Source organism: Scomber japonicus, chromosome 7 (assembly GCF_027409825.1).
Source record: "Scomber japonicus isolate fScoJap1 chromosome 7, fScoJap1.pri, whole genome shotgun sequence".
In the NCBI taxonomy this organism is placed as follows: Eukaryota; Metazoa; Chordata; class Actinopteri; order Scombriformes; family Scombridae; genus Scomber; species Scomber japonicus.
This window is the reverse complement of record NC_070584.1, coordinates 27900851-27925391: the sequence shown is the minus strand read 5'-3', so window position 1 is coordinate 27925391 and position 24541 is coordinate 27900851. Positions and strand designations below refer to the sequence as shown.

The following is a 24541-nucleotide window of genomic DNA, read 5'->3' as shown; positions in this document are numbered from 1 at the left end:
TTATGACCTAACATTTATTTTATGGTTTGAGGAGAAGCCAGTTTCTTGTCAGTGAGGGAAAATTGAAAGTAGGTGTAACATATGTGTTGTTGTTTTTCAAAAAGCCAGACTTTATTACATGATTGATTTATTGAGGAAGCAAAGACATACGCTCTCATTGACCTTTTAATTATGTTTTCATTAAGTATTTGCTTATCTCACAATTTAAAAGGCTTCACAATATCTGATCATGTTGTTAATGTTTGAGCAGGTAGAGATGATGTTTTATTGCTGACTACTCCTTCCATGACTTGTTTATAAAGTGTATTTAATGTGTACAAACTTAACTTTTTCTTATGATGACATAAAAATAACTTTATCTGACTCTGTTATGAATGTATGAACCACTAAAGTTACTGATAGATCATGTATCTTGTTTCATTTGTGTGTTTTTACTGTTGTTTTCCAGGTAACGTGCTCCATGTGTTATCTACCTGCACGTGAGTTTGATCAAAGAAAATCTGGTAATGACTGACCAGGGTAAAACACTATATAAGGCTGGGATTAACACAGAAACTACAAAGTTTAGATACACAGACTGACAGTCACAGAATGGAGATGACTATGTTTATTCCACTGCTGCTGCTGATCTGCTCTTTCTCCACGGCTCAGCTTCAAGAGGAGCCTCACAATGAAATGATTCCACATGGAAAACAGACTGAATCCAGGGGAGGAGAACCAGCAAATGCCCCTGATCACCAACCAGCCTGTCCACAAGACATTCATGCTGTGCTGAGAGACATGAGTGCCTTGTTGGCTGAACAGAGGGTGGAGATCAGGCAGCTACAGAGAGATAATGAAGGTACAGTAGTATGTCAGGGAGTGAGAGACGAGACAGAAATATAGTTTGCATGAAATATGTCTAATCATACATCTTTCTTTAATTCCATTTTTTCAGCACAAAAGACTGAGGCAAACAACTTGAAGCAGGAGATCCGTCACTTACAGAGAGATAATGAAGGTACAGTCGTATGTCAGGGAGTTAGGGATGAGATAGAAATATTGTTTGCATAGAATATGTCAAATCATGCATGTTTCTTCAATTCTTTTGTTTCAGCACAAACGACTGTGGTGGACAACTTGAAGCAGGAGATGATTCACTTACAGAGAGATAATGAAGGTATAGTCGTACATCCAGGAATGACTGATGAGACAGAAATAATATTTGCAGAGAATATGTCTTATCATACATTTTCATTCCTTCTTTATTTTAGCACAGGCAGCAAAGCTGAAGGAACTGGAGGGGCAGAAGACTGAGGTGGACAACTTGAAGCAGGAGATCAATCACTTACAGAGAGATAATGAAGGTATTGTAAGGGTTCTGGAAATGAGAGATGAGACTAATTATTTTTTGATGGATTGTTATAATTTTTTATATTTTTTTCTCATTATATATTCCTTCTTGTTTTTTAGCACAGGCAGCAAAGCTGGAGGGGCAGAAGACTGTGGTGGACAACTTGAAGCAACAGCTACAAGGTGACTGGTCACAGAAAGCCAATTTTCCTAAATGTATTCACAAAGGATTTAAATGTGTAATTGGATTTTTCTGGACAATATTTCATGAAAGAATATGTATATTTCAGTGAATAAAACAAAGCTTAATGGAAACAGTGATAATGAGCTACTTTTCTTTCAGCACATACAGCTGAACTGATCACCATTCAAGCCAGGACAAATGTCACAGAAAACCAGGTGGAGACTCTGAAGAGAGATGGAGAAGGTAAGACTCAAAACTAATTCATATGAAGAGTTTCATTGTTATCCTATTTAGATTATTTAACAGATAATATTAGAATATACACAAGATAAAATATACTTGGAATAAATATTTTTTAAAGTGTATTCATAATTATTAACAATATTACAGTAATATCAGCCAGTATTAAAATATGTTTCTCTCTCTCTCAGCCAAACAGGTGGCTTTCTCTGCCTCTCTGTTGGCTTCAGGTTCAGGAACAATCGGACCGTTTAACACACACACTCCTCTGGTCTTCAGACACGTCGTCACAAACATTGGAAACGCCTACAACCCAAACACAGGTACTTGAATTCACATATTTTAACAATCAATTTGACTTTTCATTACAACAGTTGATTCTCCATTCATATCAAATGACAAAAAATGTCCCACAGGGTTTTTCATTGCACCAGTGAGAGGAGCCTACCACTTCGAGTTCCACTTGGGTGCACATGGACATAATTCACATGCTTCAGGTGCTTGGTTGGTCAAGAATGGAGAACATATTTTTATTGCATGGGAACATCAAAGTAACTTATATGGCCGCTCAGCCAATAGTGCCACACTGCTTCTAGAGGTTGGAGATGTTGTGTTTTTGCGTCAGTATCAAAACACAAGAATATATGACAATGAGGATCACCACACCACCTTCAGTGGTCATCTGCTTTTCACCATGTGAGAAAGAAACAGTCCTTTTTCTTCACACACTGTAGCAGTGTACCAGTCTTTGTTGATAGAAGCTGTTTTAATGAGAAGAGATTTGTGAATTTTTCATCTGCTTCTGGATTTGCATTAAAAAATACAGTGATAGACTGTGATAAGCCACATTTTTTTCATTTCAATTAAGGAAGTGCAGTAATACATGAGGACATTGTGATACTGATCAAAAGTCTCATAATGTTAAGAAATAATAAAAAGAAATAATTGTGAATCTTCAGCTGGATTCAGTCCTCCATCTCACCTTTACTGTCTGATTTATTTACACCATGTTTTACTGTAGATGGTCATTTTGATGTGAAAGAAAAATCCCTCTGTACCTTTTCAAAGCATGTAGCTGTGTATTCTTTTTTACTTGTAAATATCTAAGAATGTAATAACATCATCAATAGTTTGTACATTTTAAGTGTCTTTTTTATGATTGTATTCTCTTACAATTTAATAAAATAATGAACATCACTGCAGTACTATTTGTAGACTGTTGTGTTTCTAAATGATCATAGCTGTATCAAGCAGGAACTCAAAGAAAGGACTCAGATGCAGAGCTCAGGATGAAGCTGACAAGGCTTTATTCACAAAAAGGTAATGAACAAAAAGCACCTCAATCGAGGGAAAAGCCGGGAAAAAAGGTGAACTAAACTTCGGAGCTCTGATAAACTAAATAGCAAAAAAGTCAAACAAAAATCACTCTTTCGAGGAATTAACGTACAACAAATAACCTAAACTATGAACAACTATGACTATGAACAATGACAGGATGCTTGTTCTCTGGACGACAGACAAGACACACTCACACAGGACAAAGGGAGATGCAGATTATAAGCACACATGGAGGGAAATGGGGAACAGGTGGATACAATCAGGAATCAGGGAAGACAATCAGACTAGTGACACATGAGTAAGGGCAAGGCACCTGAAACGAGAGGAGAGTTAATACCAAAATAAAACAGGAAGTCACAAAAACAAACATGGAGACAGGACAAAAACTCAACTTGCCATTACTGGTGTGACAAGCTGGCAGTAGGAAGTGATAGATTGGCCAAAAGTATGTTTATGGTTGAACAAAGGTTAGACTCACCACCTAAACACAAACTGTACTTTATATTGTGAGTGTAAATAAATATAATCTGACTTAAACTGACTGTGTTTTACTTGTTCATGAGATTATAATACGTTTAATACAGTGTTTTGACTGTGGTCATTTGTTTCAGTCTGCTGTGTGTGTGTGTGTGTGTGTGTGTGTGAGTGTGTGTGTGTGTGTGTGTGTGTGTGTGTGTGTGTGTGTGTGTGTGCTCTGTGTCTGTTTGTTTTGATTTTTACATGCAGATAGGTGTGTGCCAGTCCCACATTATGACCTAACATTTATTTCATGGTTTGGGGAGAAGCCAGTTTCTTGTCAGTGAGGGAAAATTGAAAGTAGGTGTAACATACATGTTGTTGTTTTTCAAAAAGCCAGACTTTATTACATGATTGATTTATTGAGGAAGCAAAGACAAAAATACCCTCTCATTGACCTTTTAATTGTGTTTTTATTAAGTATTTGCTTATCTCACAATCTAAAAGGCTTCACAATATCTGATCATGTTGTTAATGTTTGAGCAGGTAGAGATGATGTTTTTTTGCTGACTACTCCTTCCATGACTTGTTTATAAAGTGTATTTAATGTGTACAAACTTAACTTTTTCTTATGATGACATAAAAATAACTTTATCTGACTATGTCATGAATGTATGAACCACTAAAGTTACTGATAGATCATTTATCTTGTTTCATTTGTGTGTTTTTACTGTTGTTTTCCAGATAACGTGCTCCATGTGTTATCTACCTGCACGTGAGTTTGATCAAAGAAAATCTGGTAATGACTGACCAGGGTAAAACACTATATAAGGCTGGGATTAACACAGAAACTACAAAGTTTAGATACACAGACTGACAGTCACAGAATGGAGATGACTATGTTTATTCCACTGCTGCTGCTGATCTGCTCTTTCTCCACGGCTCAGCTTCAAGAGGAGCCTGACAATGAAATGATTCCACATGGAAAACAGACTGAATCCAGGGGAGGAGAACCAGCAAATGCCTCTGATCACCAACCAGCCTGTCCACAAGACATTCATGCTGTGCTGAGAGAGATGACTGCCTTGTTGACTGAACAGAGGGTGGAGATGAGTCACTTACAGAGAGATAATGAAGGTACAGTAGTATGTCAGGGAGTTAGGGATGAGATAGAAGTATTGTTTACAGAGTATTCGTGTTTTTATTATCATACATTTTTCTTCCTTTTTCAGTACAACTGGACAACTTGAAGTTTGAGATGAAACACTTACAGAGAGATAATGAAGGTACAGTAAGGGTTGTGGAAATGAGAGATGAGACAAATCATTTTTTTATGGAATGTTATAATTTTTTAGATTTTTTTGTCTTCATATAATCCTTCTTGTTTTTTAGCACAGGCAGCAAAGCTGGAGGGGCAGAAGACTGAGATGGACAACTTGAAGCAGGAGATCAGTCACTTACAGAGAGATAATGAAGGTACAGTAGTATGTCAGGGAGTTAGGGATGAGATAGAAATATTGTTTGCATAGAATATGTCAAATCATGCATGTTTCTTCAATTCTATTGTTTCAGCACAAACGACTATGGTGGTAGCACAGGCAGCAAAGCTGGAGGGGCAGAAGACTGAGTTGGACAACTTGAAGCAGGAGATCAGTCACTTACAGAGAGATAATGAAGGTACAGTAGGGGTTTTGTGGAGTGAAGCAGAAGACATTCCTGCTTAAAATTACTCAGACACATTTTAATTTACTGATAGCTATTGATCCTTCAGGAACTGATGTCAAGTCATCATGGTACTAGAAATATAGTATATATATTGATCAATAACTATAATTCAAAATTACAAATGAGAAACAATGAGGTCAATGAAAGCTAATTTTGCTAAATGTATTTACAAAGGATTAAAATGAGTAACTGGATTTCTCTGGACAATATTTTAATTGAAAATATTCAGATATCAGTGGATAAATCAAAGCTTAATGGAAACAATGATTTTTTTTTCTTTCAGCACATGCAGCTGAACTGATCACCATTCAAGCCAGGACAAATGTCACAGAAAACGAGGTGGAGACTCTGAAGAGAGATGGAGAAGGTAAGACTCAAAACTAATTTATATGAAGAGTTTCATTGTTATCATAATTACATTATTCAAAATGTAATATTATAATACCTAGAATAAAGGTTTTAAAAGTGTATTCATAATTATTAACCATATTACAGTAATATCAGCCAGTATTAAAATATGTTTCCCTCTCACTCTCAGCCAAACAGGTGGCTTTCTCTGCCTCTCTGTTGGCTTCAGGTTCAGGAGAAGTTGGACCGTTTAACACACACACTCTTCTAGTCTTCAGATACGTTGTCACAAACATTGGAAACGCCTACAACCCAAACACAGGTACTTGAATTCACATATTTTAACAAGTTGATTCTCCATTCATATCAAATGACAAAAAATGTCCCACAGGGTTTTTCATTGCACCAGTGAGAGGAGCCTACCACTTTGAGTTGTACATAGGTACACATGGACACAATTCATATCCTTCAGCTGCTTGGTTGGTCAAGAATGGAGAAAATATTTGTGTTGCATATGAACATCAAAGTAACGGTTATGGGACGTCTGCCAATGGTGCCACACTGCTTCTAGAGGTTGGAGATGTTGTGTTTTTGCGTCTGTGGGAAAACCACAGAATATATGACAATGAAAATCATCACAGCACCTTCAGTGGTCATCTGCTTTTCACCATGTGAGAAAGAAACAGTCCTTTTTCTTCACACACTGTAGCAGTGTACCAGTCTTTGTTGATAGAAGCTGTTTAATGAGAAGAGATTTGTGAATTTTCATCTGCTTCTGGATTTGCATTAAAATATACAGTGATAGACTGTGATGAGGAAGATTGTTTCCATTTGATTAAGGAAGTTCAGTAATACATAAGAAAATTGTGATACTGATCAAAAGTTTCATTTGTTAAGAAATAATAAAAAAATATCTTCAGCTGGATTCATATCAGTGACACCACTGTTATTCCTCTTTGTTCTTTGCTCCATCTCACCTTTACTGTCTGATTTATTTACACCATGTTTTACTGTAGATGCTCATTTTGATGTGAAAGAAAAATCCCTCTGTACCTTTTCAAAGTGTGTAGCTGTGTATTCTTTTTTACTTGTAAATATCTAAGTATGTAATAACAACATCAATAGTTTGTACATTTTAAGTGTCTTTTTTATGATTGTATTCTCTTTTATTTTAATAAAATAATAAAAATCATTGCAGTACTATTTGTAGACTGTTGTGTTTCTAAATGATCATAGCTGGCAGTAGGAAGTGATAGATTGCTCTAAAGTACTTTTATGGTTGAACAAAGGTTAGACTCACCACCTAAACATAAAACGTACTTTATATTGTTAGTATAATAAATATAATTTGACTTAAACTGACTGTGTTTTACATGTTCATGAGATTATAATGAGTTTATTACAGTAATTACTATACACAGTAGTTCCATTTTGATCTCAACTTTTATAACCGTAAAGTTTCTGTAATATTTCAAACTTGTTATCAATCGTGCCAGCAGTAGGCCAATAATAAAACTCTTATTCTTTACTTTTGTATACGCCTTGTTGGCTGGACAGAGGGTGGAGATCAGTCACTTACAGAGAGATAATGAAGGTGCAGCAGTATGTTGAGGAGTGAGGCACGAGACAGAAATTCGGTCGGCACAGAACATGTCGTATCATATCTTTTTTCCTCTCTTTCCTCATGTCAACAGGTGATCATTTCAATCAAATAAATGGAATGGTAAATGGACTGTACTTATATAGAGCCTTTCTAGTCTTTACGACCACTCAAAGAGCTTTACATTACAACTCATTCACCCATTCACACACATTCATACACTGATGGCAGGAGCTACCACGCAGGGTGCCAACCTGCTCATCAGGGGGAATTTAACCATTCATTCTCATTCAGACACCGTTGGAGCAGCAGCGGGAGCAATTTGGGGTTAAGTGTTTTGCCCAAGGACACATCGACATGTGAACTGGAGGCGCCGGGAAAATACTAACCCTTAATTCTGATTTGATCTGATTGTCATTGATAGAAAACTGAAGCGGTATTGAATTGTGGTCCCAATCTCAAATTTAAAAGACACTGAATTACTTTGTAGTATATTAAAATATCTTTAGGTTATTGACATTTAAAAAAATGTTCCATTATTCTTGAGTGTCACTGAGTTGTGGATCCCAAACTTTATTGATAGTTATTTTTTATGTTGCATTGGATTGCATTATTATAAACTGTTAATGATATTTGGTTCCTCACATATCCAATATAAAATGAAAGCACTCAAAATAAATTGTCATAGGACAATGTCAAAGACATTTTCATAAAACTAAAACTAAATAGCAGCACCTTATTTACAGGCTGTAACATATACTGAGTGTAAATGTTTGCCAACATCAAAGAAAGGATGCAGGCCTTTACCTGAACCCCAGTGAGTCTGACTCTGACTTCTCCTGCAGTGTCACTTTACTCCAGCTGGTTGGAGGAGATGGTCGTCTAGAGGTATGTCACCAGCCGTGCACTGACTGCTTACATGTTGGTGTTGGATTCAGTTCATTACGGTTAATATGAATGCATATTAAATGTAAACCAAAATATGTCAGAAATAGGGGCTGTTATCCATCATTGAGCAGAACACCGCCATCTAGTGTCTCGAGATCGTAGTCGCAACAACCAAAAATAATTCAAGCAGTCGAGTTGCCAGGTTCGTTCCTGAGTGTGTCAATCGATCAGCCTGCGCCATGTCAAGTGATGAATCATACAGGGTAACGACTAATTTCGACCAATTCATTTTACAACAGTATTTAACGTTAGCCAGTCTTCAACTGGAAGTCTTTCTTTGAGTGGTGTGTAATCGATTAGCTAGCTAGCTCCCAACTCAAAATGATTGCTTGTTTCTGAAGCCTGATCAGTGTGAGCAGACCAGTCAGTAAACTACACGATAACCCATAATGCATTTCGTTCCTACCCAAGCTGAAATCAGCAGGCTGAAGCGGATTTTATTGTAGCTGTAACTCTGTAAATATCCCACTTTATCCACATGTCTAACCTTTTTAGGTGAGAAAGTAGCCCTTTAGATCCACAATGTGACGCTAATTTGTCCAAATAACACCTGCTTAAAGTTTTGTTCCTGCGAATTCGGAGCCACTCAAGTTAGCCCCAGCAAGTAACGCACTTCCGGTCATTTTCACAAAATAAAACACCCGTTGCCTTTTATTATTAATAAAACCATAACGATAAAGTTGGTGCTTTTATTTTGAAAACAGGAAGCGAACATACCCTCACTGTAACTAACTTGAAACCACCGAGGTACATTACATTGTAACGGCAGTGGCAGTAGCAGTTAAACCTGTTAAACTCCAAGGTCCCCCAATTGGGAGACCCCGAGACTCTCCGCAGCAAAAGCCATAAAACGCTGCCCTAATTATGTAGCAATACAGTCATACTGCACATCAAATTAAACAGGAGAAACTCCGCTACAAGCACGTCATTTTTACACACACCAAACACAACTCAAACACCAAGCATATTAATGATCAAATATCAAAATCCAAATAGCGTCAGAAAGTCAACCCACTCTCCACATTTCCATTGCTACCGTTTTGATACTTCATGGTACACAAACAAATAGCATCTCATATGAAAGCTAAGACCCTGGCGAGTTCAACAGTACCACTATAATTGTGCTAAAAACTCAGTGAACCAGCAGCCAAAGAATACAAAGGTAAACAACCACTTATTCACAGCGACTAACAGATATTCTGTCTTACCTTCGAAGTTTTGTGATGAAAAGTTGTACTTGAGAGCAAAAAACGCTGGTTTTAGTGAGTCGAACACGGCTCTGCTTGTTTACAACTCCATTTCACCCAGTGCCAGCCTACAGTAGCTGTGCAGGAACAACAGACAACCCTGACAACCTGCAATTCTGGCCGCTAATTGGCTGGTACAATGTAAACAGAATGTGTCAGAAAGTCATTGTCGAACCTGTCAAAAAATTTAAAAAGTATTAATTCAGTCTAAATTATTTTTTTTTATGGAAAAACAATACTTTTATTCTGTACCCCTCAAAACGCCCCGTGGGTGTATTATTTTAAAAAATATATAGCTTTTAATAAATATTCTACATATTCAACCTTTAAAATCTTTTTTGTGTTTGTGTTTCCTTCTTTGCCCCACCATCTGAAAACATACCTGTATGTTCATGATGTAAGTATTCTTAGTTGTTAATCAGAGACTAAATATGGAAAATTGCTCTGTAATAAGAGTGAACACAGATCAATCCTAATGGAAAAATGATTAAATATATGCATTTATTTCAATCAAAAAGCAGCCTAATATACATGTTTAAAATGTATCAGCTTTACTGTGCTGCAACAGTCACAACAGTCCCACATTATGAACTAACATTTATTTTATTTTGTTTGAGGAGAAGCCAGTTTCTTGTCAGTGGGAGAAAATTGAAAGTAGGTGTAACATACATGTTGTTGTTTTTCAAAAAGTCAGACTTTATTACATGATTGATTTATTGAGGAAGCAAAGACAAAAATACCCTCTCATTGACCTTTTAATTGTGTTTTTATTAAGTATTTGCTTACCGCAGCCGATTTACAATCTGAGAGGTTCCACAATATCTGATCATGTTGTTAATGTTTGAGCAGGTAGATATGATGTTTTTTGCTGACTACTCCTTCCATGACTTGTTTATAAAGTGTATTTAATGTGTACAAACTTAACTTTTTCTTATGATGACATGAAAATAACTTTATCTGACTATGTCATGAATGTATGAACCACTAAAGTTACTGATAGATCATGTGTCTTGTTTCATTTGTGTGTTTTTACTGTTGTTTTCTAGATAACGTGCTCCATGTGTTATCTACCTGCACGTGAGTTTAATCAAAGAAAATCTGGTAATGATTGACCAGGGTAAAACACTATATAAGGCTGGGATTAACACAGAATTACAAAGTTTAGATACACAGACTGACAGTCACAGAATGGAGATGACTATGTTTATTCCACTGCTGCTGCTGATCTGCTCTTTCTCCACGGCTCAGCTTCAAGAGGAGCCTGACAATGAAATGATTCCACATGGAAAACAGACTGAATCCAGGGGAGGAGAACCAGCAAATGCCTCTGATCACCAACCAGCCTGTCCACAAGACATCCATACTGTGCTGAGAGAGATGAGCATCTTGTTGACTGAACAGAGGGTGGAGATCAGGCAGCTACAGAGAGAAAATGAAGGTACAGTAGTATGTCAGGGAACCAGAGACAAGACAGGAATATTATTTGCATAGAATATGTCTAATCATGCATTTTTCTTCAATTTTCTTTTTTTAAGCACAAACAACTGTGGTGGACAATTTGAAGCAGGAGATGAGTCAACAACAGAGAGATAATGAAGGTATAGTAAGAGTGCTGTGGAGTAAAACAAAAGACAGAAATATTGTCTGCACATTATATGTATTATCATACATTTTCATTCCTTTCTTTAGCACAGACAGCAAAACTGAAGACTGAGGTGGACAGCTTGAATCAGGAGATCAGTCACTTACAGAGAGATAATAAAGGTACAGTAGGGGTTTTGTGGACGGAAGCAGAAGACAAGACTGGTCATTCCTGCTTAAAAGACACATTTTAATTTACTGCTAACTATTGATCCTTCAGGAACTGATGTCTGGTCATCATGTTTCTAGAAATATAGTATATATATTGAACAATGTCTATGATTCAAAATCACATATGAGAAACAAAAAGATCAATGAAAGCTAGTTTTCTTAATTGTATTTACAAATGATTTAAATGTGTAAATACATTTTTCTGCACAGCGTTTTATTAGAAAATATCCAGATTTCAGTGGCTAAATCAAAGCTTAATGGAAACAGTGATAGAGAAATAGTTTTTGGAGACTTTGAAGACAGTAAGACTGAAAAGTAATTTATATGAAGAGTTTCACTGTAATCATATATAGAGGATTTAAAATATAACACTAGAATATACATAGAATAAAGGCTTTATAAAGTCTATTCATAATTATTAACCATATAACAGTAATATCAGCCAGAATAAAAACATGTTTCTCTCACTCTCAGCCAAACAGGTGGCTTTCTCTGCCTCTCTGTTGGCTTCAGGTGCAGGACATGTTGGACCATTTAACACACAGACTGCTCTGGTCTTCAGACGTGTTGTTACAAACATTGGAAACGCCTACAACCCAAACACAGGTACTTGAATTCACATATTTTAACAATTAATTTCACTTTTCATTACAACAGTTGATTCTCCATTCATATCAAATGACAAAAAATGTCCCACAGGGTTTTTCATTGCACCAGTGAGAGGAGCCTACCACTTCGAGTTCTACATAAGTGCACATGGACATAATTCACATCCTTCAGGTGCTGTGTTGTTCAAGAATGGAGAACATATTTTTATTGCATATCAGCATCAAACTAATGGTCATGGGCGCTCTGCAAATGGTGCCACACTGCTTCTAGAGGTTGGAGATGTTGTGTTTTTACGTTTGTGGCAAAACGCAAGAATATATGACAATGAAAATCACCACAGCACCTTCAGTGGTCATCTGCTTTTCACCATGTGAGAAAGAAACAGTCCTTTTTCTTCACACACTGTAGCAGTGTACCAGTCTTTGTTGATAGAAGCTGTTTAATGAGAAGAGATTTGTGAATTTTTCAACTTTTTCTGGATTTGCATCAAAATATACAGTGATAGACTGTGATGAGGGAGTTTTTTTTCATTTCAATTAAGGAAGTGCAGTAATTCATGATACAATTGTGATACTGATCAAAAGTCTCACAATGTTAAGAAATAATAAAAAAAAATAATTGTGTATTTTCTGCTGGATTCACATCAGTGACACCACTGTTATTCCTCTTTGTTCTTTGCTCCATCTCACCTTTACTGTCTGATTTATTTACACCATGTTTTACTGTAGATGCTCATTTTGATGTGAAAGAAAAATCCCTCTGTACCTTTTCAAAGCGTGTAGCTGTGTATTCTTCTTTACTTGTAAATATCTAAGTATGCAATAACAACATCAATAGTTTGTACAAGTGTCTTTTTTATGATTGTATTCTCTTATATTTTAATAAAATAATAAACATCACTGCAGTACTATTTGTAGACTGTTGTGTTTCTAAATGATCATAGCTGGCAGTAGGAAGTGATAGATTGGCCAAAAGTATGTTTATGGTTGAACAAAGGTTAGACTCACCACCTAAACATAAACTGTACTTTATATTGTGAGTGTAAATAAATATAATCTGACTTAAACTGACTGTGTTTTAAATGTTCATGAGATTATAATACGTTTAATACAGTGTTATGACTGTGGTCATTTGTTTTAGTCTGCTGTGTGTGTGTGTGTGTGTGTGTATGTGTATGTGTGTTTGTGTGCTCTGTGTTTTTTTGTTTAGATGTTTACATGCAGATAGGTGTGTGCCAGTCCCACATTATGACCTAACATTTATTTCATGGTTTGAGGAGAAGCCAGTTTCTTGTCAGTGAGGGAAAATTGAAAGTAGGTGTGACATACATGTTGTTTTTCAAAAAGCCAGACTTTATTACATGATTGATTTATTGAGGAAGCAAAGACAAAAATACCCTCTCATTGACCTTTTAATTGTGTTTTTATTAAGTATTTGCTTATCTCACAATCTAAAAGGCTTCACAATATCTGATCATGTTGTTAATGTTTGAGCAGGTAGAGATGATGTTTTTTTGCTGACTACTCCTTCCATGACTTGTTTATAAAGTGTATTTAATGTGTACAAACTTAACTTTTTCTTATGATGACATAAAAAATTACTTTATCTGACTATGTCATGAATGTATGAACCATTAAAGTTGCTGATAGATCATGTATCTTGTTTAATATGTGTGTTTTTACTATTGCTTTCCAGATAACGTTCTCCACGTGTTATCTACCTGCACGTGAGTTTGATCAAAGAAAATCTGGTAATGACTGACCAGGGTAAAACACTATATAAGGCTGGGATTAACACAGAAACTACAAAGTTTAGATACACAGACTGACAGTCACAGAATGGAGATGACTATGTTTATTCCTCTGCTGCTGTTGCTGATCTGCTCTTTCTCCACGGCTCAGCTTCAAGAGGAGCCTGACAATGAAATGATTCCACATGGAAAACAGACTGAATCCAGGGGAGGAGAACCAGCAAATGCCTCTGATCACCAACCAGCCTGTCCACAAGACATTCATGCTGTGCTGAGAGAGATGAGCGCCTTGTTGGCTGAACAGAGGGTGGAGATCAGGCAGCTACAGAGAGATAATGAAGGTACCGTAGTATGTCAGGGAGTGAGAGACAAGACAGAAATATTGTTTGCATGAAATATGTCTAATCAAACATTTTTCTTCAATTTCATTTTTTCAGCACAAATGACTATGGTGGTAGCACAGGCAGCAAAGCTGGAGGGGCAGAAGACTGTGATGGACAACTTGAAGCAGGAGATGATTCACTTACAGAGAGACAATGAAGGTGCAGTAGTATTTCAAGAAATGAAGGACGAGACAGAAATATGGTTACTGGAGTATTTGTCTTATCATACATTTCCTTTCCTTTTTTGTTTTAGCCCAGGTGAACAACTTGAAGCAGGAGATCAGTCAATTACAGAGAGATAATGAAGGTACGGTAGGGGTGTCTAGGAATGATGTATGAGACTGTTGTCATTTAAAAAAAAATCTTTCTCATGATATAGTCCCTTCTTTCTTGTTTTTTTGTTTATTTTTAGCACAGACAGCAACGCTGATGACTGAAATGGACAATCTGAAGCAACAGCTACAAGGTGTGGAAATCATCATGACTGATCATTCCTGCCTCAAACTACTCAGACACATTTTAAATTAGTGATCATTACTGAAACTGCAGGAACTGATGTCAAGTAATCATAGTTCTAGAAATATAGTGTATATATTGAACAATGTCTGTGATTCAAAATTACAAATGAGAAACAATAAGGTCAATGAAAGCTAGTTTTCCTAAATGTATTTACAAAGGATTAAAATGAGTAACTGGATTTCTCTGGACACATTTTTTTATTGGAAAATATTAAGATTTCAGTGGATAAATCAAAGCTTAATGGAAACAGTGATTTTTTTTTCTATAGCTGAACTGATCACCATTAAAGCCAGGACAAATGTCACAGAAAACGAGGTGGAGACTCTGAAGAGAGATGGAGAAGGTAAGACTCAAAACTAATTTATATGAAGAGTTTAATTGTAATCCTAATTACAATATTATATTATAATATCCAATAATGGTTTTATAAAGTGGATTCATAATTATGAACCATATTACAGTAATATCAGCCAGTATTTAAATATGTTTCTCTCACTCTCAGCCAAACAGGTGGCTTTCTCTGCCTCTCTGTTGGCTTCAGGCGGAGGACATGTTGGACCATTTAACACACACACTCCTCTGGTCTTCAGACACGTCGTCACAAACATTGGAAACGCCTACAACCCAAACACAGGTACTTGAATTCACACATTTTAACAATTAATTTGACTTTTCATTACAACAGTTGATTCTCCATTCATATCAAATGACAAAAAATGTTCCACAGGGTTTTTCATTGCACCAGTGAGAGGAGCCTACCACTTCGAGTTCTACATAGGTGCACAAGGACATAATTCACATCCTTCAGCTGCTTGGTTGGTCAAGAATGGAGAACATATTTTTATTGCATATGAACATCAAAGTAACCTACATGGTAGTTCTGCCAATGGTGCCACACTGCTTCTAGAGGTTGGAGATGTTGTGTTTTTGCGTCTGAGGCAAAACTCAAGGATATATGACAGTGAAAATCACTACAGCACCTTCAGTGGTCATCTGCTTTTCACCATGTGAGAAAGAAACAGTCTTTTTTCTTCACACACTGCAGCAGTGTACCAGTCTTTGTTGATAGAAGCTGTTTAATGAGAAGAGATTTGCATTCAAATATACAGTGATAGACTGTGATAAGCCATTTTTTTCATTTCAATTAAGGAAGTGCAGTAATTCATGATAAAATTGTGATACTGATCAAAAGTCTCACAATGTGAATAAATAACAGAATATTTGTGTATCTTCAGCTGGATTCACATCAGTGACACCACTGTTATTCCTCTTTGTTCTTTGCTCCATCTCACCTTTACTGTCTGATTTATTTACACCATGTTTTACTGTAGATGCTCATTTTGATGTGAAAGAAAAATCCCTCTGTACCTTTTCAAAGCGTGTAGCTGTGTATTTTTTTTTACTTGTAAATATCTAAGTATGTAATAACAACATCAATAGTTTGTACATTTTACGTGTCTTTTTTATGATTGTATTCTCTTATATTTTAATAAAATAATAAACATCACTGCAGTATTATTTGTAGACTGTTGTGTTTCTAAATGATCATAGCTGGCAGTAGAAAGTGATAGATTGGCCAAAAGTATGTTTATGGTTGAACAAAGGTTAGACTCACCACCTAAACACAAACTGCACTTTATATTGTGAGTGTAAATAAATATAATCTGACTTAAACAGACTGTGTTTTACTTCTTCATGAGATTATAATATGTTTAATACAGTGTTATGACTGTGGTCATTTGTTTCAGTCTGCTGTGTGTGTGTGTGTGTGTGTGTGCTCTGTGTCTTTTTGTTTTGATTTTTACATGCAGATAGGTGTGTGCCAGTCCCACATTATGACCTCACATTTATTTCATGGTTTGAGGAGAAGCCAGTTTCTTGTCAGTGAGGGAAAATTGAAAGTAGGTGTAACATACGTGTTGTTGTTGTTCAAAAAGCCAGACTTTATTACATGATTGATTTATTGAGGAAGCAAAGACAAAAATACCCTCTCATTGACCTTTTAATTGTGTTTTCATTAAGTATTTGCTTATCTCACAATCTAAAAGGCTTCACAATATCTGATCATGTTGTTAATGTTTGAGCAGGTAGAGATGATGTTTTTTTGCTGACTACTCCTTCCATGACTTGTTTATAAAGTGTATTAAATGTGTACAAACTTAACTTTTTCTTATGATGACATAAAAAATTACTTTATCTGACTATGTCATGAATGTATGAACCATTAAAGTTGCTGATAGATCATGTATCTTGTTTAATATGTGTGTTTTTACTGTTGCTTTCCAGATAACGTTCTCCACGTGTTATCTACCTGCACGTGAGTTTGATTAAAGAAAATCTGGTAATGACTGACCAGGGTAAAACACTATATAAGGCTGGGATTAACACAGAAACTGCAAAGTTTAGATACACAGACTGACAGTCACAGAATGGAGATGACTATGTTTATTCCACTGCTGCTGCTGATCTGCTCTTTCTCCACGGCTCAGCTTCAAGAGGAGCCTGACAATGAAATGATTCCACATGGAAAACAGACTGAATCCAGGGGAGGAGAACCAGCAAATGCCTCTGATCACCAACCAGCCTGTCCACAAGACATTCATGCTGTGCTGAGAGAGATGAGCGTCTTGTTGGCTGAACAGAGGGTGGAGATCAGTCACTTACAGAGAGATAATGAAGGTACAGTAGTATGTCAGGGAGATAGGGATGAGATAGAAATATTGTTTGCATAGAATATGTCAAGTCATGCACGTTTCTTCAATTCTATTGTTTCAGCACAAAACACTGTGGTGGACAACTTGAAGCAGGAGATGATTCACTTACAGAGAGATAATGAAGGTACAGTAGTATGTCAGGGAGTGAAGGACGAGACAGAAATATAGTTTGAAGAGTATTCGTATTCGTATTTTCATACATTTGTCTTCCCTTTTCAGTACAAGTGGACAACTTGAAGCAGGAGATCAGTCACTTACAGAGAGATAATGAAGGTACAGTAGTATGTCAGGGAGTGAAGGACGAGACAGAAATATAGTTTGAAGAGTATTCGTATTCGTATTTTCATACATTTGTCTTCCCTTTTCAGTACAAGTGGACAACTTGAAGCAGGAGATCAGTCACTTACAGAGAGATAATGAAGGTATAGTAAGGGTTCTGGAAATGAGAGATGAGACTAATTATTTTTTTATGGATTGTTATAAGCTTTTTTGATTTTTTCTCATTATGTAATCCTTCTCGTTTTTTAGCACAGGCAGCAAAGCTGGAGGTGCAGAAGACTGAGATGGACAACTTGAAGCAACAGCTACAAGGTGACTGGTCACAGAAAACTAGTTATCCTAAATGTATTTACAAAGGATTTAAATGTGTAATTGGATTTTTCTGGACAATATTTCTTGAACAAATATGTAGATTTCAGTGAATAAAACAAAGCTTAATGGAAACAGTGATAATGAGCTACTTTTCTTTCTGCACATACAGCTGAACTGGTCACCATTCAAGCCAGGACAAATGTCACAGAAAACGAGGTGGAGACTCTGAAGAGAGATGGAGAAGGTAAGACTCAAAACTAATTTATACGAAGAGTTTCATTGTTATCCTAATTTCATTATTTAAAAGATGATATTAGAATATACACAAGATAAAATTCACTTGGAATAAATATTCTATAAAGTGGATTCATAGTTATTAAGCATATGACTATGATGATATCAGCTAGTATTAAAACATGCTTCTCTCACTCTCAGCCAGACAGGTGGCTTTCTCTGCCTCTCTGTTGGCTTCAGGTTCAGGAACAATCGGGCCGATTAATGCAGACACTCTTCTGGTCTTCAGACATGTCGTCACAAATATTGGAAACGCCTACAACCCAAACACAGGTACTTGAATTCACATATTTTAAAAATTAATTTGACTTTTTATTACAACAGTTGATTCTCCATTCATATCAAATGACAAAAAATGTCCCACAGGGTTTTTCATTGCACCAGTGAGAGGAGCCTACCACTTCGAATTCTACATAAGTGCATGGGGACATAATTCACATTTTTCATGTGCTTGGTTGGTCAAGAATGGAGAACACATTTTTATGGCATGTGAACATCAAACTAATGGTTTTGGGACTTCTGCCAATGGTGCAACACTGCTTCTAGAGGTTGGAGATGTTGTGTTTTTGCGTCTGCAACAAAACACAAGGATATTTGACAATGAAAATCACCACAGCACCTTCAGTGGTCATCTGCTTTTCACCATGTGAGAAACAAACAGTCCTTTTTCTTCACACACTGCAGCAGTGTACCAGTCTTTGTTGATAGAAGCTGTTTAATGAGAAGAGATTTGTGAATTTTTCATCTGTTTCTGGATTTGCATTTAAATATACAGTGATAGACTGTGATAAGCCATTTTTTTTCATTTCAATTAAGGAAGTTCAGTAATTCATGATAAAATTGTGATACTGATCAAAAGTCTCACAATGTTAAGAAAAAATAAAAATAATAATTGTGTATCTTCAGCTGAATTCACATCAGTGACACCACTGTTATTCCTCTTTGTTCTTTGCTCCATCTCACCTTTACTGTCTGATTTATTTACACCATGTTTTACTGTAGATGCTCATTTTGATGTGAAAGAAAAATCCCTCTGTACCTTTTCAAAGCGTGTCGCTGTGTATTCTTTTTTACTTAAAATAAAGTAAATATCTAAGTATGCAATAACAACATCAATAGTTTGTACATTTTAAGTGTCTTTTTTATGATTGTATTCTCTTATATTTTAATAAAATAATAAACATCACTGCAGTACTATTTGTAGACTGTTGTGTTTCTAAATGATCATAGCTGGCAGTAGGAAGTGATAGATTGGCCAAAAGTATGTTTATGGTTGAACAAAGGTTAGACTCACCACCTAAATTAAAAACGGTACTTTATATTGTGAGTGTAAATAAATATAATCTGACTTAAACTGACTGTGTTTTACTTGTTCATGAGATTATAATGAGTTTATTACAGTAATTACTATACACAGTAGTTCCATTTTGATCTAAACTTTTATAACCGTAAAGTTTCTGTAATATTTCAAACTTGTTATCAATCGTGCCAGCAGTAGGCCAATAATAAAACTCTTATTCTTTACTTTTGTATACGCCTTGTTGGCTGAACAGAGGGTGGAGATCAGTCACTTACAGAGAGATAATGAAGGTGCAGCAGTGTGTTGGGGAGTGAGGCAGGAGACAGAAGTTCAGTTGGCACAGAACATGTTTTATCATATCTTTTTTCCTCTCTTTCCTCATGTCAACAGGTGATCATTTCAATCAAATAAATGGAATGGTAAATGGACTGTACTTATATAGCACCTTTCTAGTCTTTACGACCACTCAAAAGAGCTTTACATTACAACTCATTCACCCATTCACACACATTCATACACTGATGGCAGGAGCTACCACGCAGGGTGCCAACCTGCTCATCAGGGGGAATTTAACCATTCATTCTCATTTACACACCGTTGGAGCAGCAGCGGGAGCAATTTGGGGTTAAGTGTTTTGCCCAAGGACACATCGACATGTGAACTGGAGGAGCCGGGAAAATACTAACCCTTAATTCTGATTTGATCTGATTGTCATTGATAGAAAACTGAAGCGGTATTGAATTGTGGTCCCAATCTCCAATTTAAAAGACACTGAATTACTATGTAGTATATTAAAATATCTTTAGGTTATTGGCGTGTTAAAAAATGTTCCATTATTCTTGAGTGTCACTGAGGTGTGGATCCCAAACTTTATTGATAGTTATTTTTTATGTTGCATTGGATTGCATTATTATAAACTGTTACTGATATTTGGTTCGTCACATAACCAATATAAAATGAAAGCACTCAAAATAAATTGTCAAAGGACACTGGACTAACACAGTTTAATAAAACTAAAACTAAATACCAGCACCTTACTTACAGGCTGTAACATATACTGAGTGTAAATGGTTGCCAACATCAAAGAAAGGATGCAGGCCTTTACCTGAACCCCAGTGAGTCTGACTCTGACTTCTCCTGCAGTGTCACTTTACTCCAGCTGGTTGGTGGTGTCGTCTCAAATTATTACTAAGTTTCTCGTTTTTCAAAAAAGGTTGAAGTTCAAAAAATCAACTCAAATCAGGGATCACCAGGAGACGTCTAGCTGAATGAGTTTAGAGTTTTATTGTCGACAGCAAAACCCGGAATCACAATACACAGACAGAATCTATGCATAAATGACACAAAGAGATACAATTTGGGGTGTGTTTTTATACTGTCAATATTGCTGACCCTTGCAAAAAGATTCAACCCCCCCCCCCCCTCCCTTGTTTGGTGAATGTTTAACAAATCAGCTTTCTTCCAAAACACATGATCTCATTCCCCTGGCACTAGTTCTTAAGATGCCCCAAAACATGCCCTCTTACAACTGTATTCAGTCCATGGGCTGCAGGTGCATTGGCTCCTAAGAGGCCTTTTGGTTTTCGTCATTCTTGGCCTTGAGTTTTTGTTTTTTTCCTTGCCTGTTGTAATTCAATCCTACACAGCTGCTGCTGCTTGCTGAGCAGATCTGACACAAGTCATTTCAAGTTCAATATTGCCCAGTTACTTTTCTTGCTGCATTCTTTTTCAATAATGATAATAATAATAATAAAAGTGCAGATTATATTTAATCACATATATTGTGGTTTTCATACTTATTCAATCATAAAGTACTTATTCACTTAGTAGTTGCAGCATCACATATACTTCTTCGTTTAACATAATGCCTTCAGATTTGATCATCTTTAGCATACGATGGTCAACAATCAAGTATCCTTTCAACAGATACAACATTGTTCATTATTAGTAAATATCACCTAAATTTTACACTACAGTGGAGATGGTCGTCTAGAGGTATGTCACCAGCCGTGCACTGACTGCTTACATCTTGGTGTTGGTTTCAGTTCATTTAGGTTAATATTATCGCCTCTTAAAAGTAAACAAAATATGTCAGAAATAGGAGCTGTTATCCATCATTGTCTTAACATCTTTTCTGTGTTTGTGTTTTCTTCTTTGCCCCAGCGTCTGAAAATATACCTGTATGTTCATGATGTAAGTATTCTTAGTTGTTAATCAGAGACTAAATATGGAAATTGCACTGTAATAAGAGTGAACACAGATCAATCCTAATGGAAAAATGATTAAATATGCATTTATTTCAATCAAAAAGCAGCCTAATATACATGTTTAAAATGTATCAGCTTTACTGTGCTGCAACAGTCACAACAGTCCCACATTATGAACTAACATTTATTTTATTTTGTTTGAGGAGAAGCCAGTTTCTTGTCAGTGAGGGAAAATTGAAAGTAGGTGTAACATACGTGTTGTTGTTTTTCAAAAAGCCAGACTTTATTACATGATTGATTTATTGAGGAAGCAAAGACAAAAATACCCTCTCATTGACCTTTTAATTGTGTTTTCATTAAGTATTTGCTTATCTCACAATCTAAAAGGCTTCACAATATCTGATCATGTTGTTAATGTTTGAGCAGGTAGAGATGATGTTTATGTTTTTTGCTGACTACTCCTTCCATGACTTGTTTTATATTTGTGTGTTTTTATTGTTGTTTTCCAGATAACGTACTCCATGTGTTATCTAGCTGCACGTGAGTTTGATCAAATAAAATCTGGTAATGACTGACCAGGGTAAAACACTATATAAGGCTGGGATTAACACAGAAACTACAAAGTTTAGATACACAGACTGACAGTCACAGAATGGAGATGACTATGTTTATTCCACTGCTGCTGCTGATCTGCTCTTTCTCCACGGCTCAGCTTCAAGAGGAGCCTGACAATGAAATGATTCCACATGGAAAACAGACTGAATCCAGGGGAGGAGAACCAGCAAATGCCTCTGATCACCAACCAGCCTGTCCACAAGACATTCATGCTGTGCTGAGAGAGATGACTGCCTTGTTGGCTGAACAGAGGGTGGAGATCAGGCAGCTACAGAGAGATAATGAAGGTACAGTAGTATGTCAGGGAGTTAGGGATGAGACAGAAATATTGTTTGCATAGAAGATGTCTAATCATGCATGTTTCTTCAATTCTATTGTTTCAGCACAAACAACAATGGTGGTAGCACAGGCAGCAAGACTGGAGGGGCAGAAGACTGTGGTGGACAACTTGAAGCAGGAGATCAGTCACTTACAGAGAGATAATGAAGGTACAGTAGTACATCAAGAAGTGAGAGACGAGACAGAAATATAGTTTGCATGAAATATGTCTAATCATACATCTGTCTTCAATTCCATTTTTTCAGCACAAAAGACTGTGGCGGACAACTTTAAGCAGGAGATCAATCACTTACAGAGAGATAATGAAGGTACAGTAGTACATCGAGGAGTGACAGATGAGACAGAAATAATATTTGCAGAGAATATATCTTATCATACATTTTCATTCCTTTTTTACTTTAGAACAGGCAGCAAAGCTGGAGGGGCAGAAGACTGTGGTGGACAACTTGAAGCAGGAGATGATTCATTTACAGAGAGATAATGAAGGTACAGTAGGGGTTTTGTGAAGTGAAGCAGAAGACATGCCTGCTTGAAATTACACATTTTAATTTACTGTTAACTATTGACCCTTCAGGAACAGATGTCAAGTCATCATGGTACAAGAAATATAGTATATATATTGAACAATAACTATAATTAAAAATTACAAATGAGAAAGCTAGTTTTCCTAAATGTATTTACAAAGGATTAAAATGAGTAACTGGATTTCTCTGGACAATATTTTATTTGAAAATATTCAGATATCAGTGGATACATCAAAGCTTAATCGAAACAATGATAATTAAATCTTTTTTTTTCAGCACATACAGCTGAACTGATCACCATTCAAGCCAGGACAAATGTCACAGAAAACCAGGTAGAGACTCTGAAGATAGATGGAGAAGGTAAGACTCAAAACGTATTTATATGAAGAGTTGCATTGTTATCCTATTTAGATTACTTGAAAGATAATATTAGAATATACACAAGATAAATCATATTACAGTAATATTAACCAGTATTAAAACATGTTTCTCTCTCTCTCAGCCAAACAGGTGGCTTTCTCTGCCTCTCTGTTGGCTTCAGGTACAGGAGATGTCGGACCGTTTAACACACAGACTGCTCTGGTCTTCAGACACGTCGTCACAAACATTGGAAACGCCTACAACCCAAACACAGGTACTTGAATTCACACATTTTAACAATCAATTTGACTTTTCATTACAACAGTTGATTCTCCATTCATATCAAATGACAAAAAATGTCCCACAGGGTTTTTCATTGCACCAGTGAGAGGAGCCTACCACTTTGAGCTCTACATAGGTGCATATGGACATAATTCATATCCTTCAGGTGCTTGGTTGGTCAAGAATGGAGAACATATTTTTATGGCATATGAACATCAAACTAACGGTTATGGGACTTCTGCCAATGGTGCCACACTGCTTCTAGAGGTTGGAGATGTTGTGTTTTTGCGTCAGCAACACACCACAAGGATACATGACAATGGAAATCACCACAGCACCTTCAGTGGTCATCTGCTTTTCACCATGTGAGAAAGAAACAGTCCTTTTTCTTCACACACTGTAGCAGTGTACCAGTCTTTGTTGATAGAAGCTGTTTTAATTAGGAGATTTCTGACTTTTTCATGACCCAGAATTTCTTTTCATTTCATTAGGGGAGTGCAGTAAAAATCCCTTATTTCACAATGTTAAGAAATAACAAAAATAATTGTGTATCTTCAGCTGGATTCACATCTACCACTGTTATTCCTCTTTGTTCTTTGCTCCATCTCACCTTTACTGTCTGATTTATTTACACCATGTTTTACTGTAGATGCTCATGTTGATGTGAAAGGAAAAATCCCTCTGTACCTTTGGAAGCTTATATCTGTGCATGTTTTAACTTGTAAGTATCTAAGAATGTAATAATAACATCAATAGTTTGTACATTTTAAGTGTCTTTTTTATGATTGTATTCTCTTATATTTTAATAAAATAATAAAAATCAC

At 36.3% G+C, this 24541-nt stretch overlaps 3 protein-coding genes across 3 annotated transcripts; all 3 read left to right on the top strand.

The window, feature by feature from the left end:
- Window positions 1-597: 597 nt before the first annotated feature.
- LOC128362294 (uncharacterized) lies at window positions 598-6408 on the top strand. Its single transcript, XM_053323035.1, has 7 exons — window positions 598-841; window positions 938-1000; window positions 4943-5026; window positions 5144-5227; window positions 5559-5642; window positions 5814-5945; window positions 6015-6408. Exons 1-7 carry the CDS (start codon window positions 598-600, stop codon window positions 6296-6298), a joined length of 975 nt encoding a protein of 324 aa, XP_053179010.1. The 3' UTR covers window positions 6299-6408.
- A 7275-nt stretch (window positions 6409-13683) lies between these two features.
- LOC128362293 (uncharacterized) lies at window positions 13684-15577 on the top strand. Its single transcript, XM_053323034.1, has 6 exons — window positions 13684-13930; window positions 14027-14131; window positions 14226-14279; window positions 14385-14438; window positions 14994-15125; window positions 15219-15577. The coding sequence occupies exons 1-6, from the start codon at window positions 13684-13686 to the stop codon at window positions 15500-15502; spliced, it is 876 nt and encodes a 291-aa protein (XP_053179009.1). The 3' UTR covers window positions 15503-15577.
- Window positions 15578-16898: 1321 nt separating this feature from the next.
- On the top strand, window positions 16899-24139 carry LOC128361581 (complement C1q-like protein 2). Its single transcript, XM_053322093.1, has 5 exons — window positions 16899-17170; window positions 17425-17478; window positions 17734-17796; window positions 23578-23709; window positions 23803-24139. Exons 1-5 carry the CDS (start codon window positions 16921-16923, stop codon window positions 24084-24086), a joined length of 783 nt encoding a protein of 260 aa, XP_053178068.1. The 5' UTR covers window positions 16899-16920; the 3' UTR covers window positions 24087-24139.
- Window positions 24140-24541: the final 402 nt, after the last annotated feature.

Coding starts and splice junctions, on each gene's coding strand:
- LOC128362294 (XM_053323035.1), top strand. CDS start 598: ATGACTATGTTTATTCCACTGCTGCTGCTGATCTGCTCTTTCTCCACG. Junction 1,001..4,942: donor CTTACAGAGAGATAATGAAG/GTACAGTCGTAT, acceptor CTTGTTTTTTAG/CACAGGCAGCAAAGCTGGAG. Junction 5,027..5,143: donor CTTACAGAGAGATAATGAAG/GTACAGTAGTAT, acceptor CTATGGTGGTAG/CACAGGCAGCAAAGCTGGAG.
- LOC128361581 (XM_053322093.1), top strand. CDS start 16,921: ATGGAGATGACTATGTTTATTCCACTGCTGCTGCTGATCTGCTCTTTC. Junction 17,797..23,577: donor CTTGAAGCAACAGCTACAAG/GTGACTGGTCAC, acceptor TCTCTCTCTCAG/CCAAACAGGTGGCTTTCTCT. Junction 23,710..23,802: donor CGCCTACAACCCAAACACAG/GTACTTGAATTC, acceptor AATGTCCCACAG/GGTTTTTCATTGCACCAGTG.
- LOC128362293 (XM_053323034.1), top strand. CDS start 13,684: ATGACTATGTTTATTCCTCTGCTGCTGTTGCTGATCTGCTCTTTCTCC. Junction 13,931..14,026: donor GCTACAGAGAGATAATGAAG/GTACCGTAGTAT, acceptor TCATTTTTTCAG/CACAAATGACTATGGTGGTA. Junction 14,280..14,384: donor ATTACAGAGAGATAATGAAG/GTACGGTAGGGG, acceptor GTTTATTTTTAG/CACAGACAGCAACGCTGATG.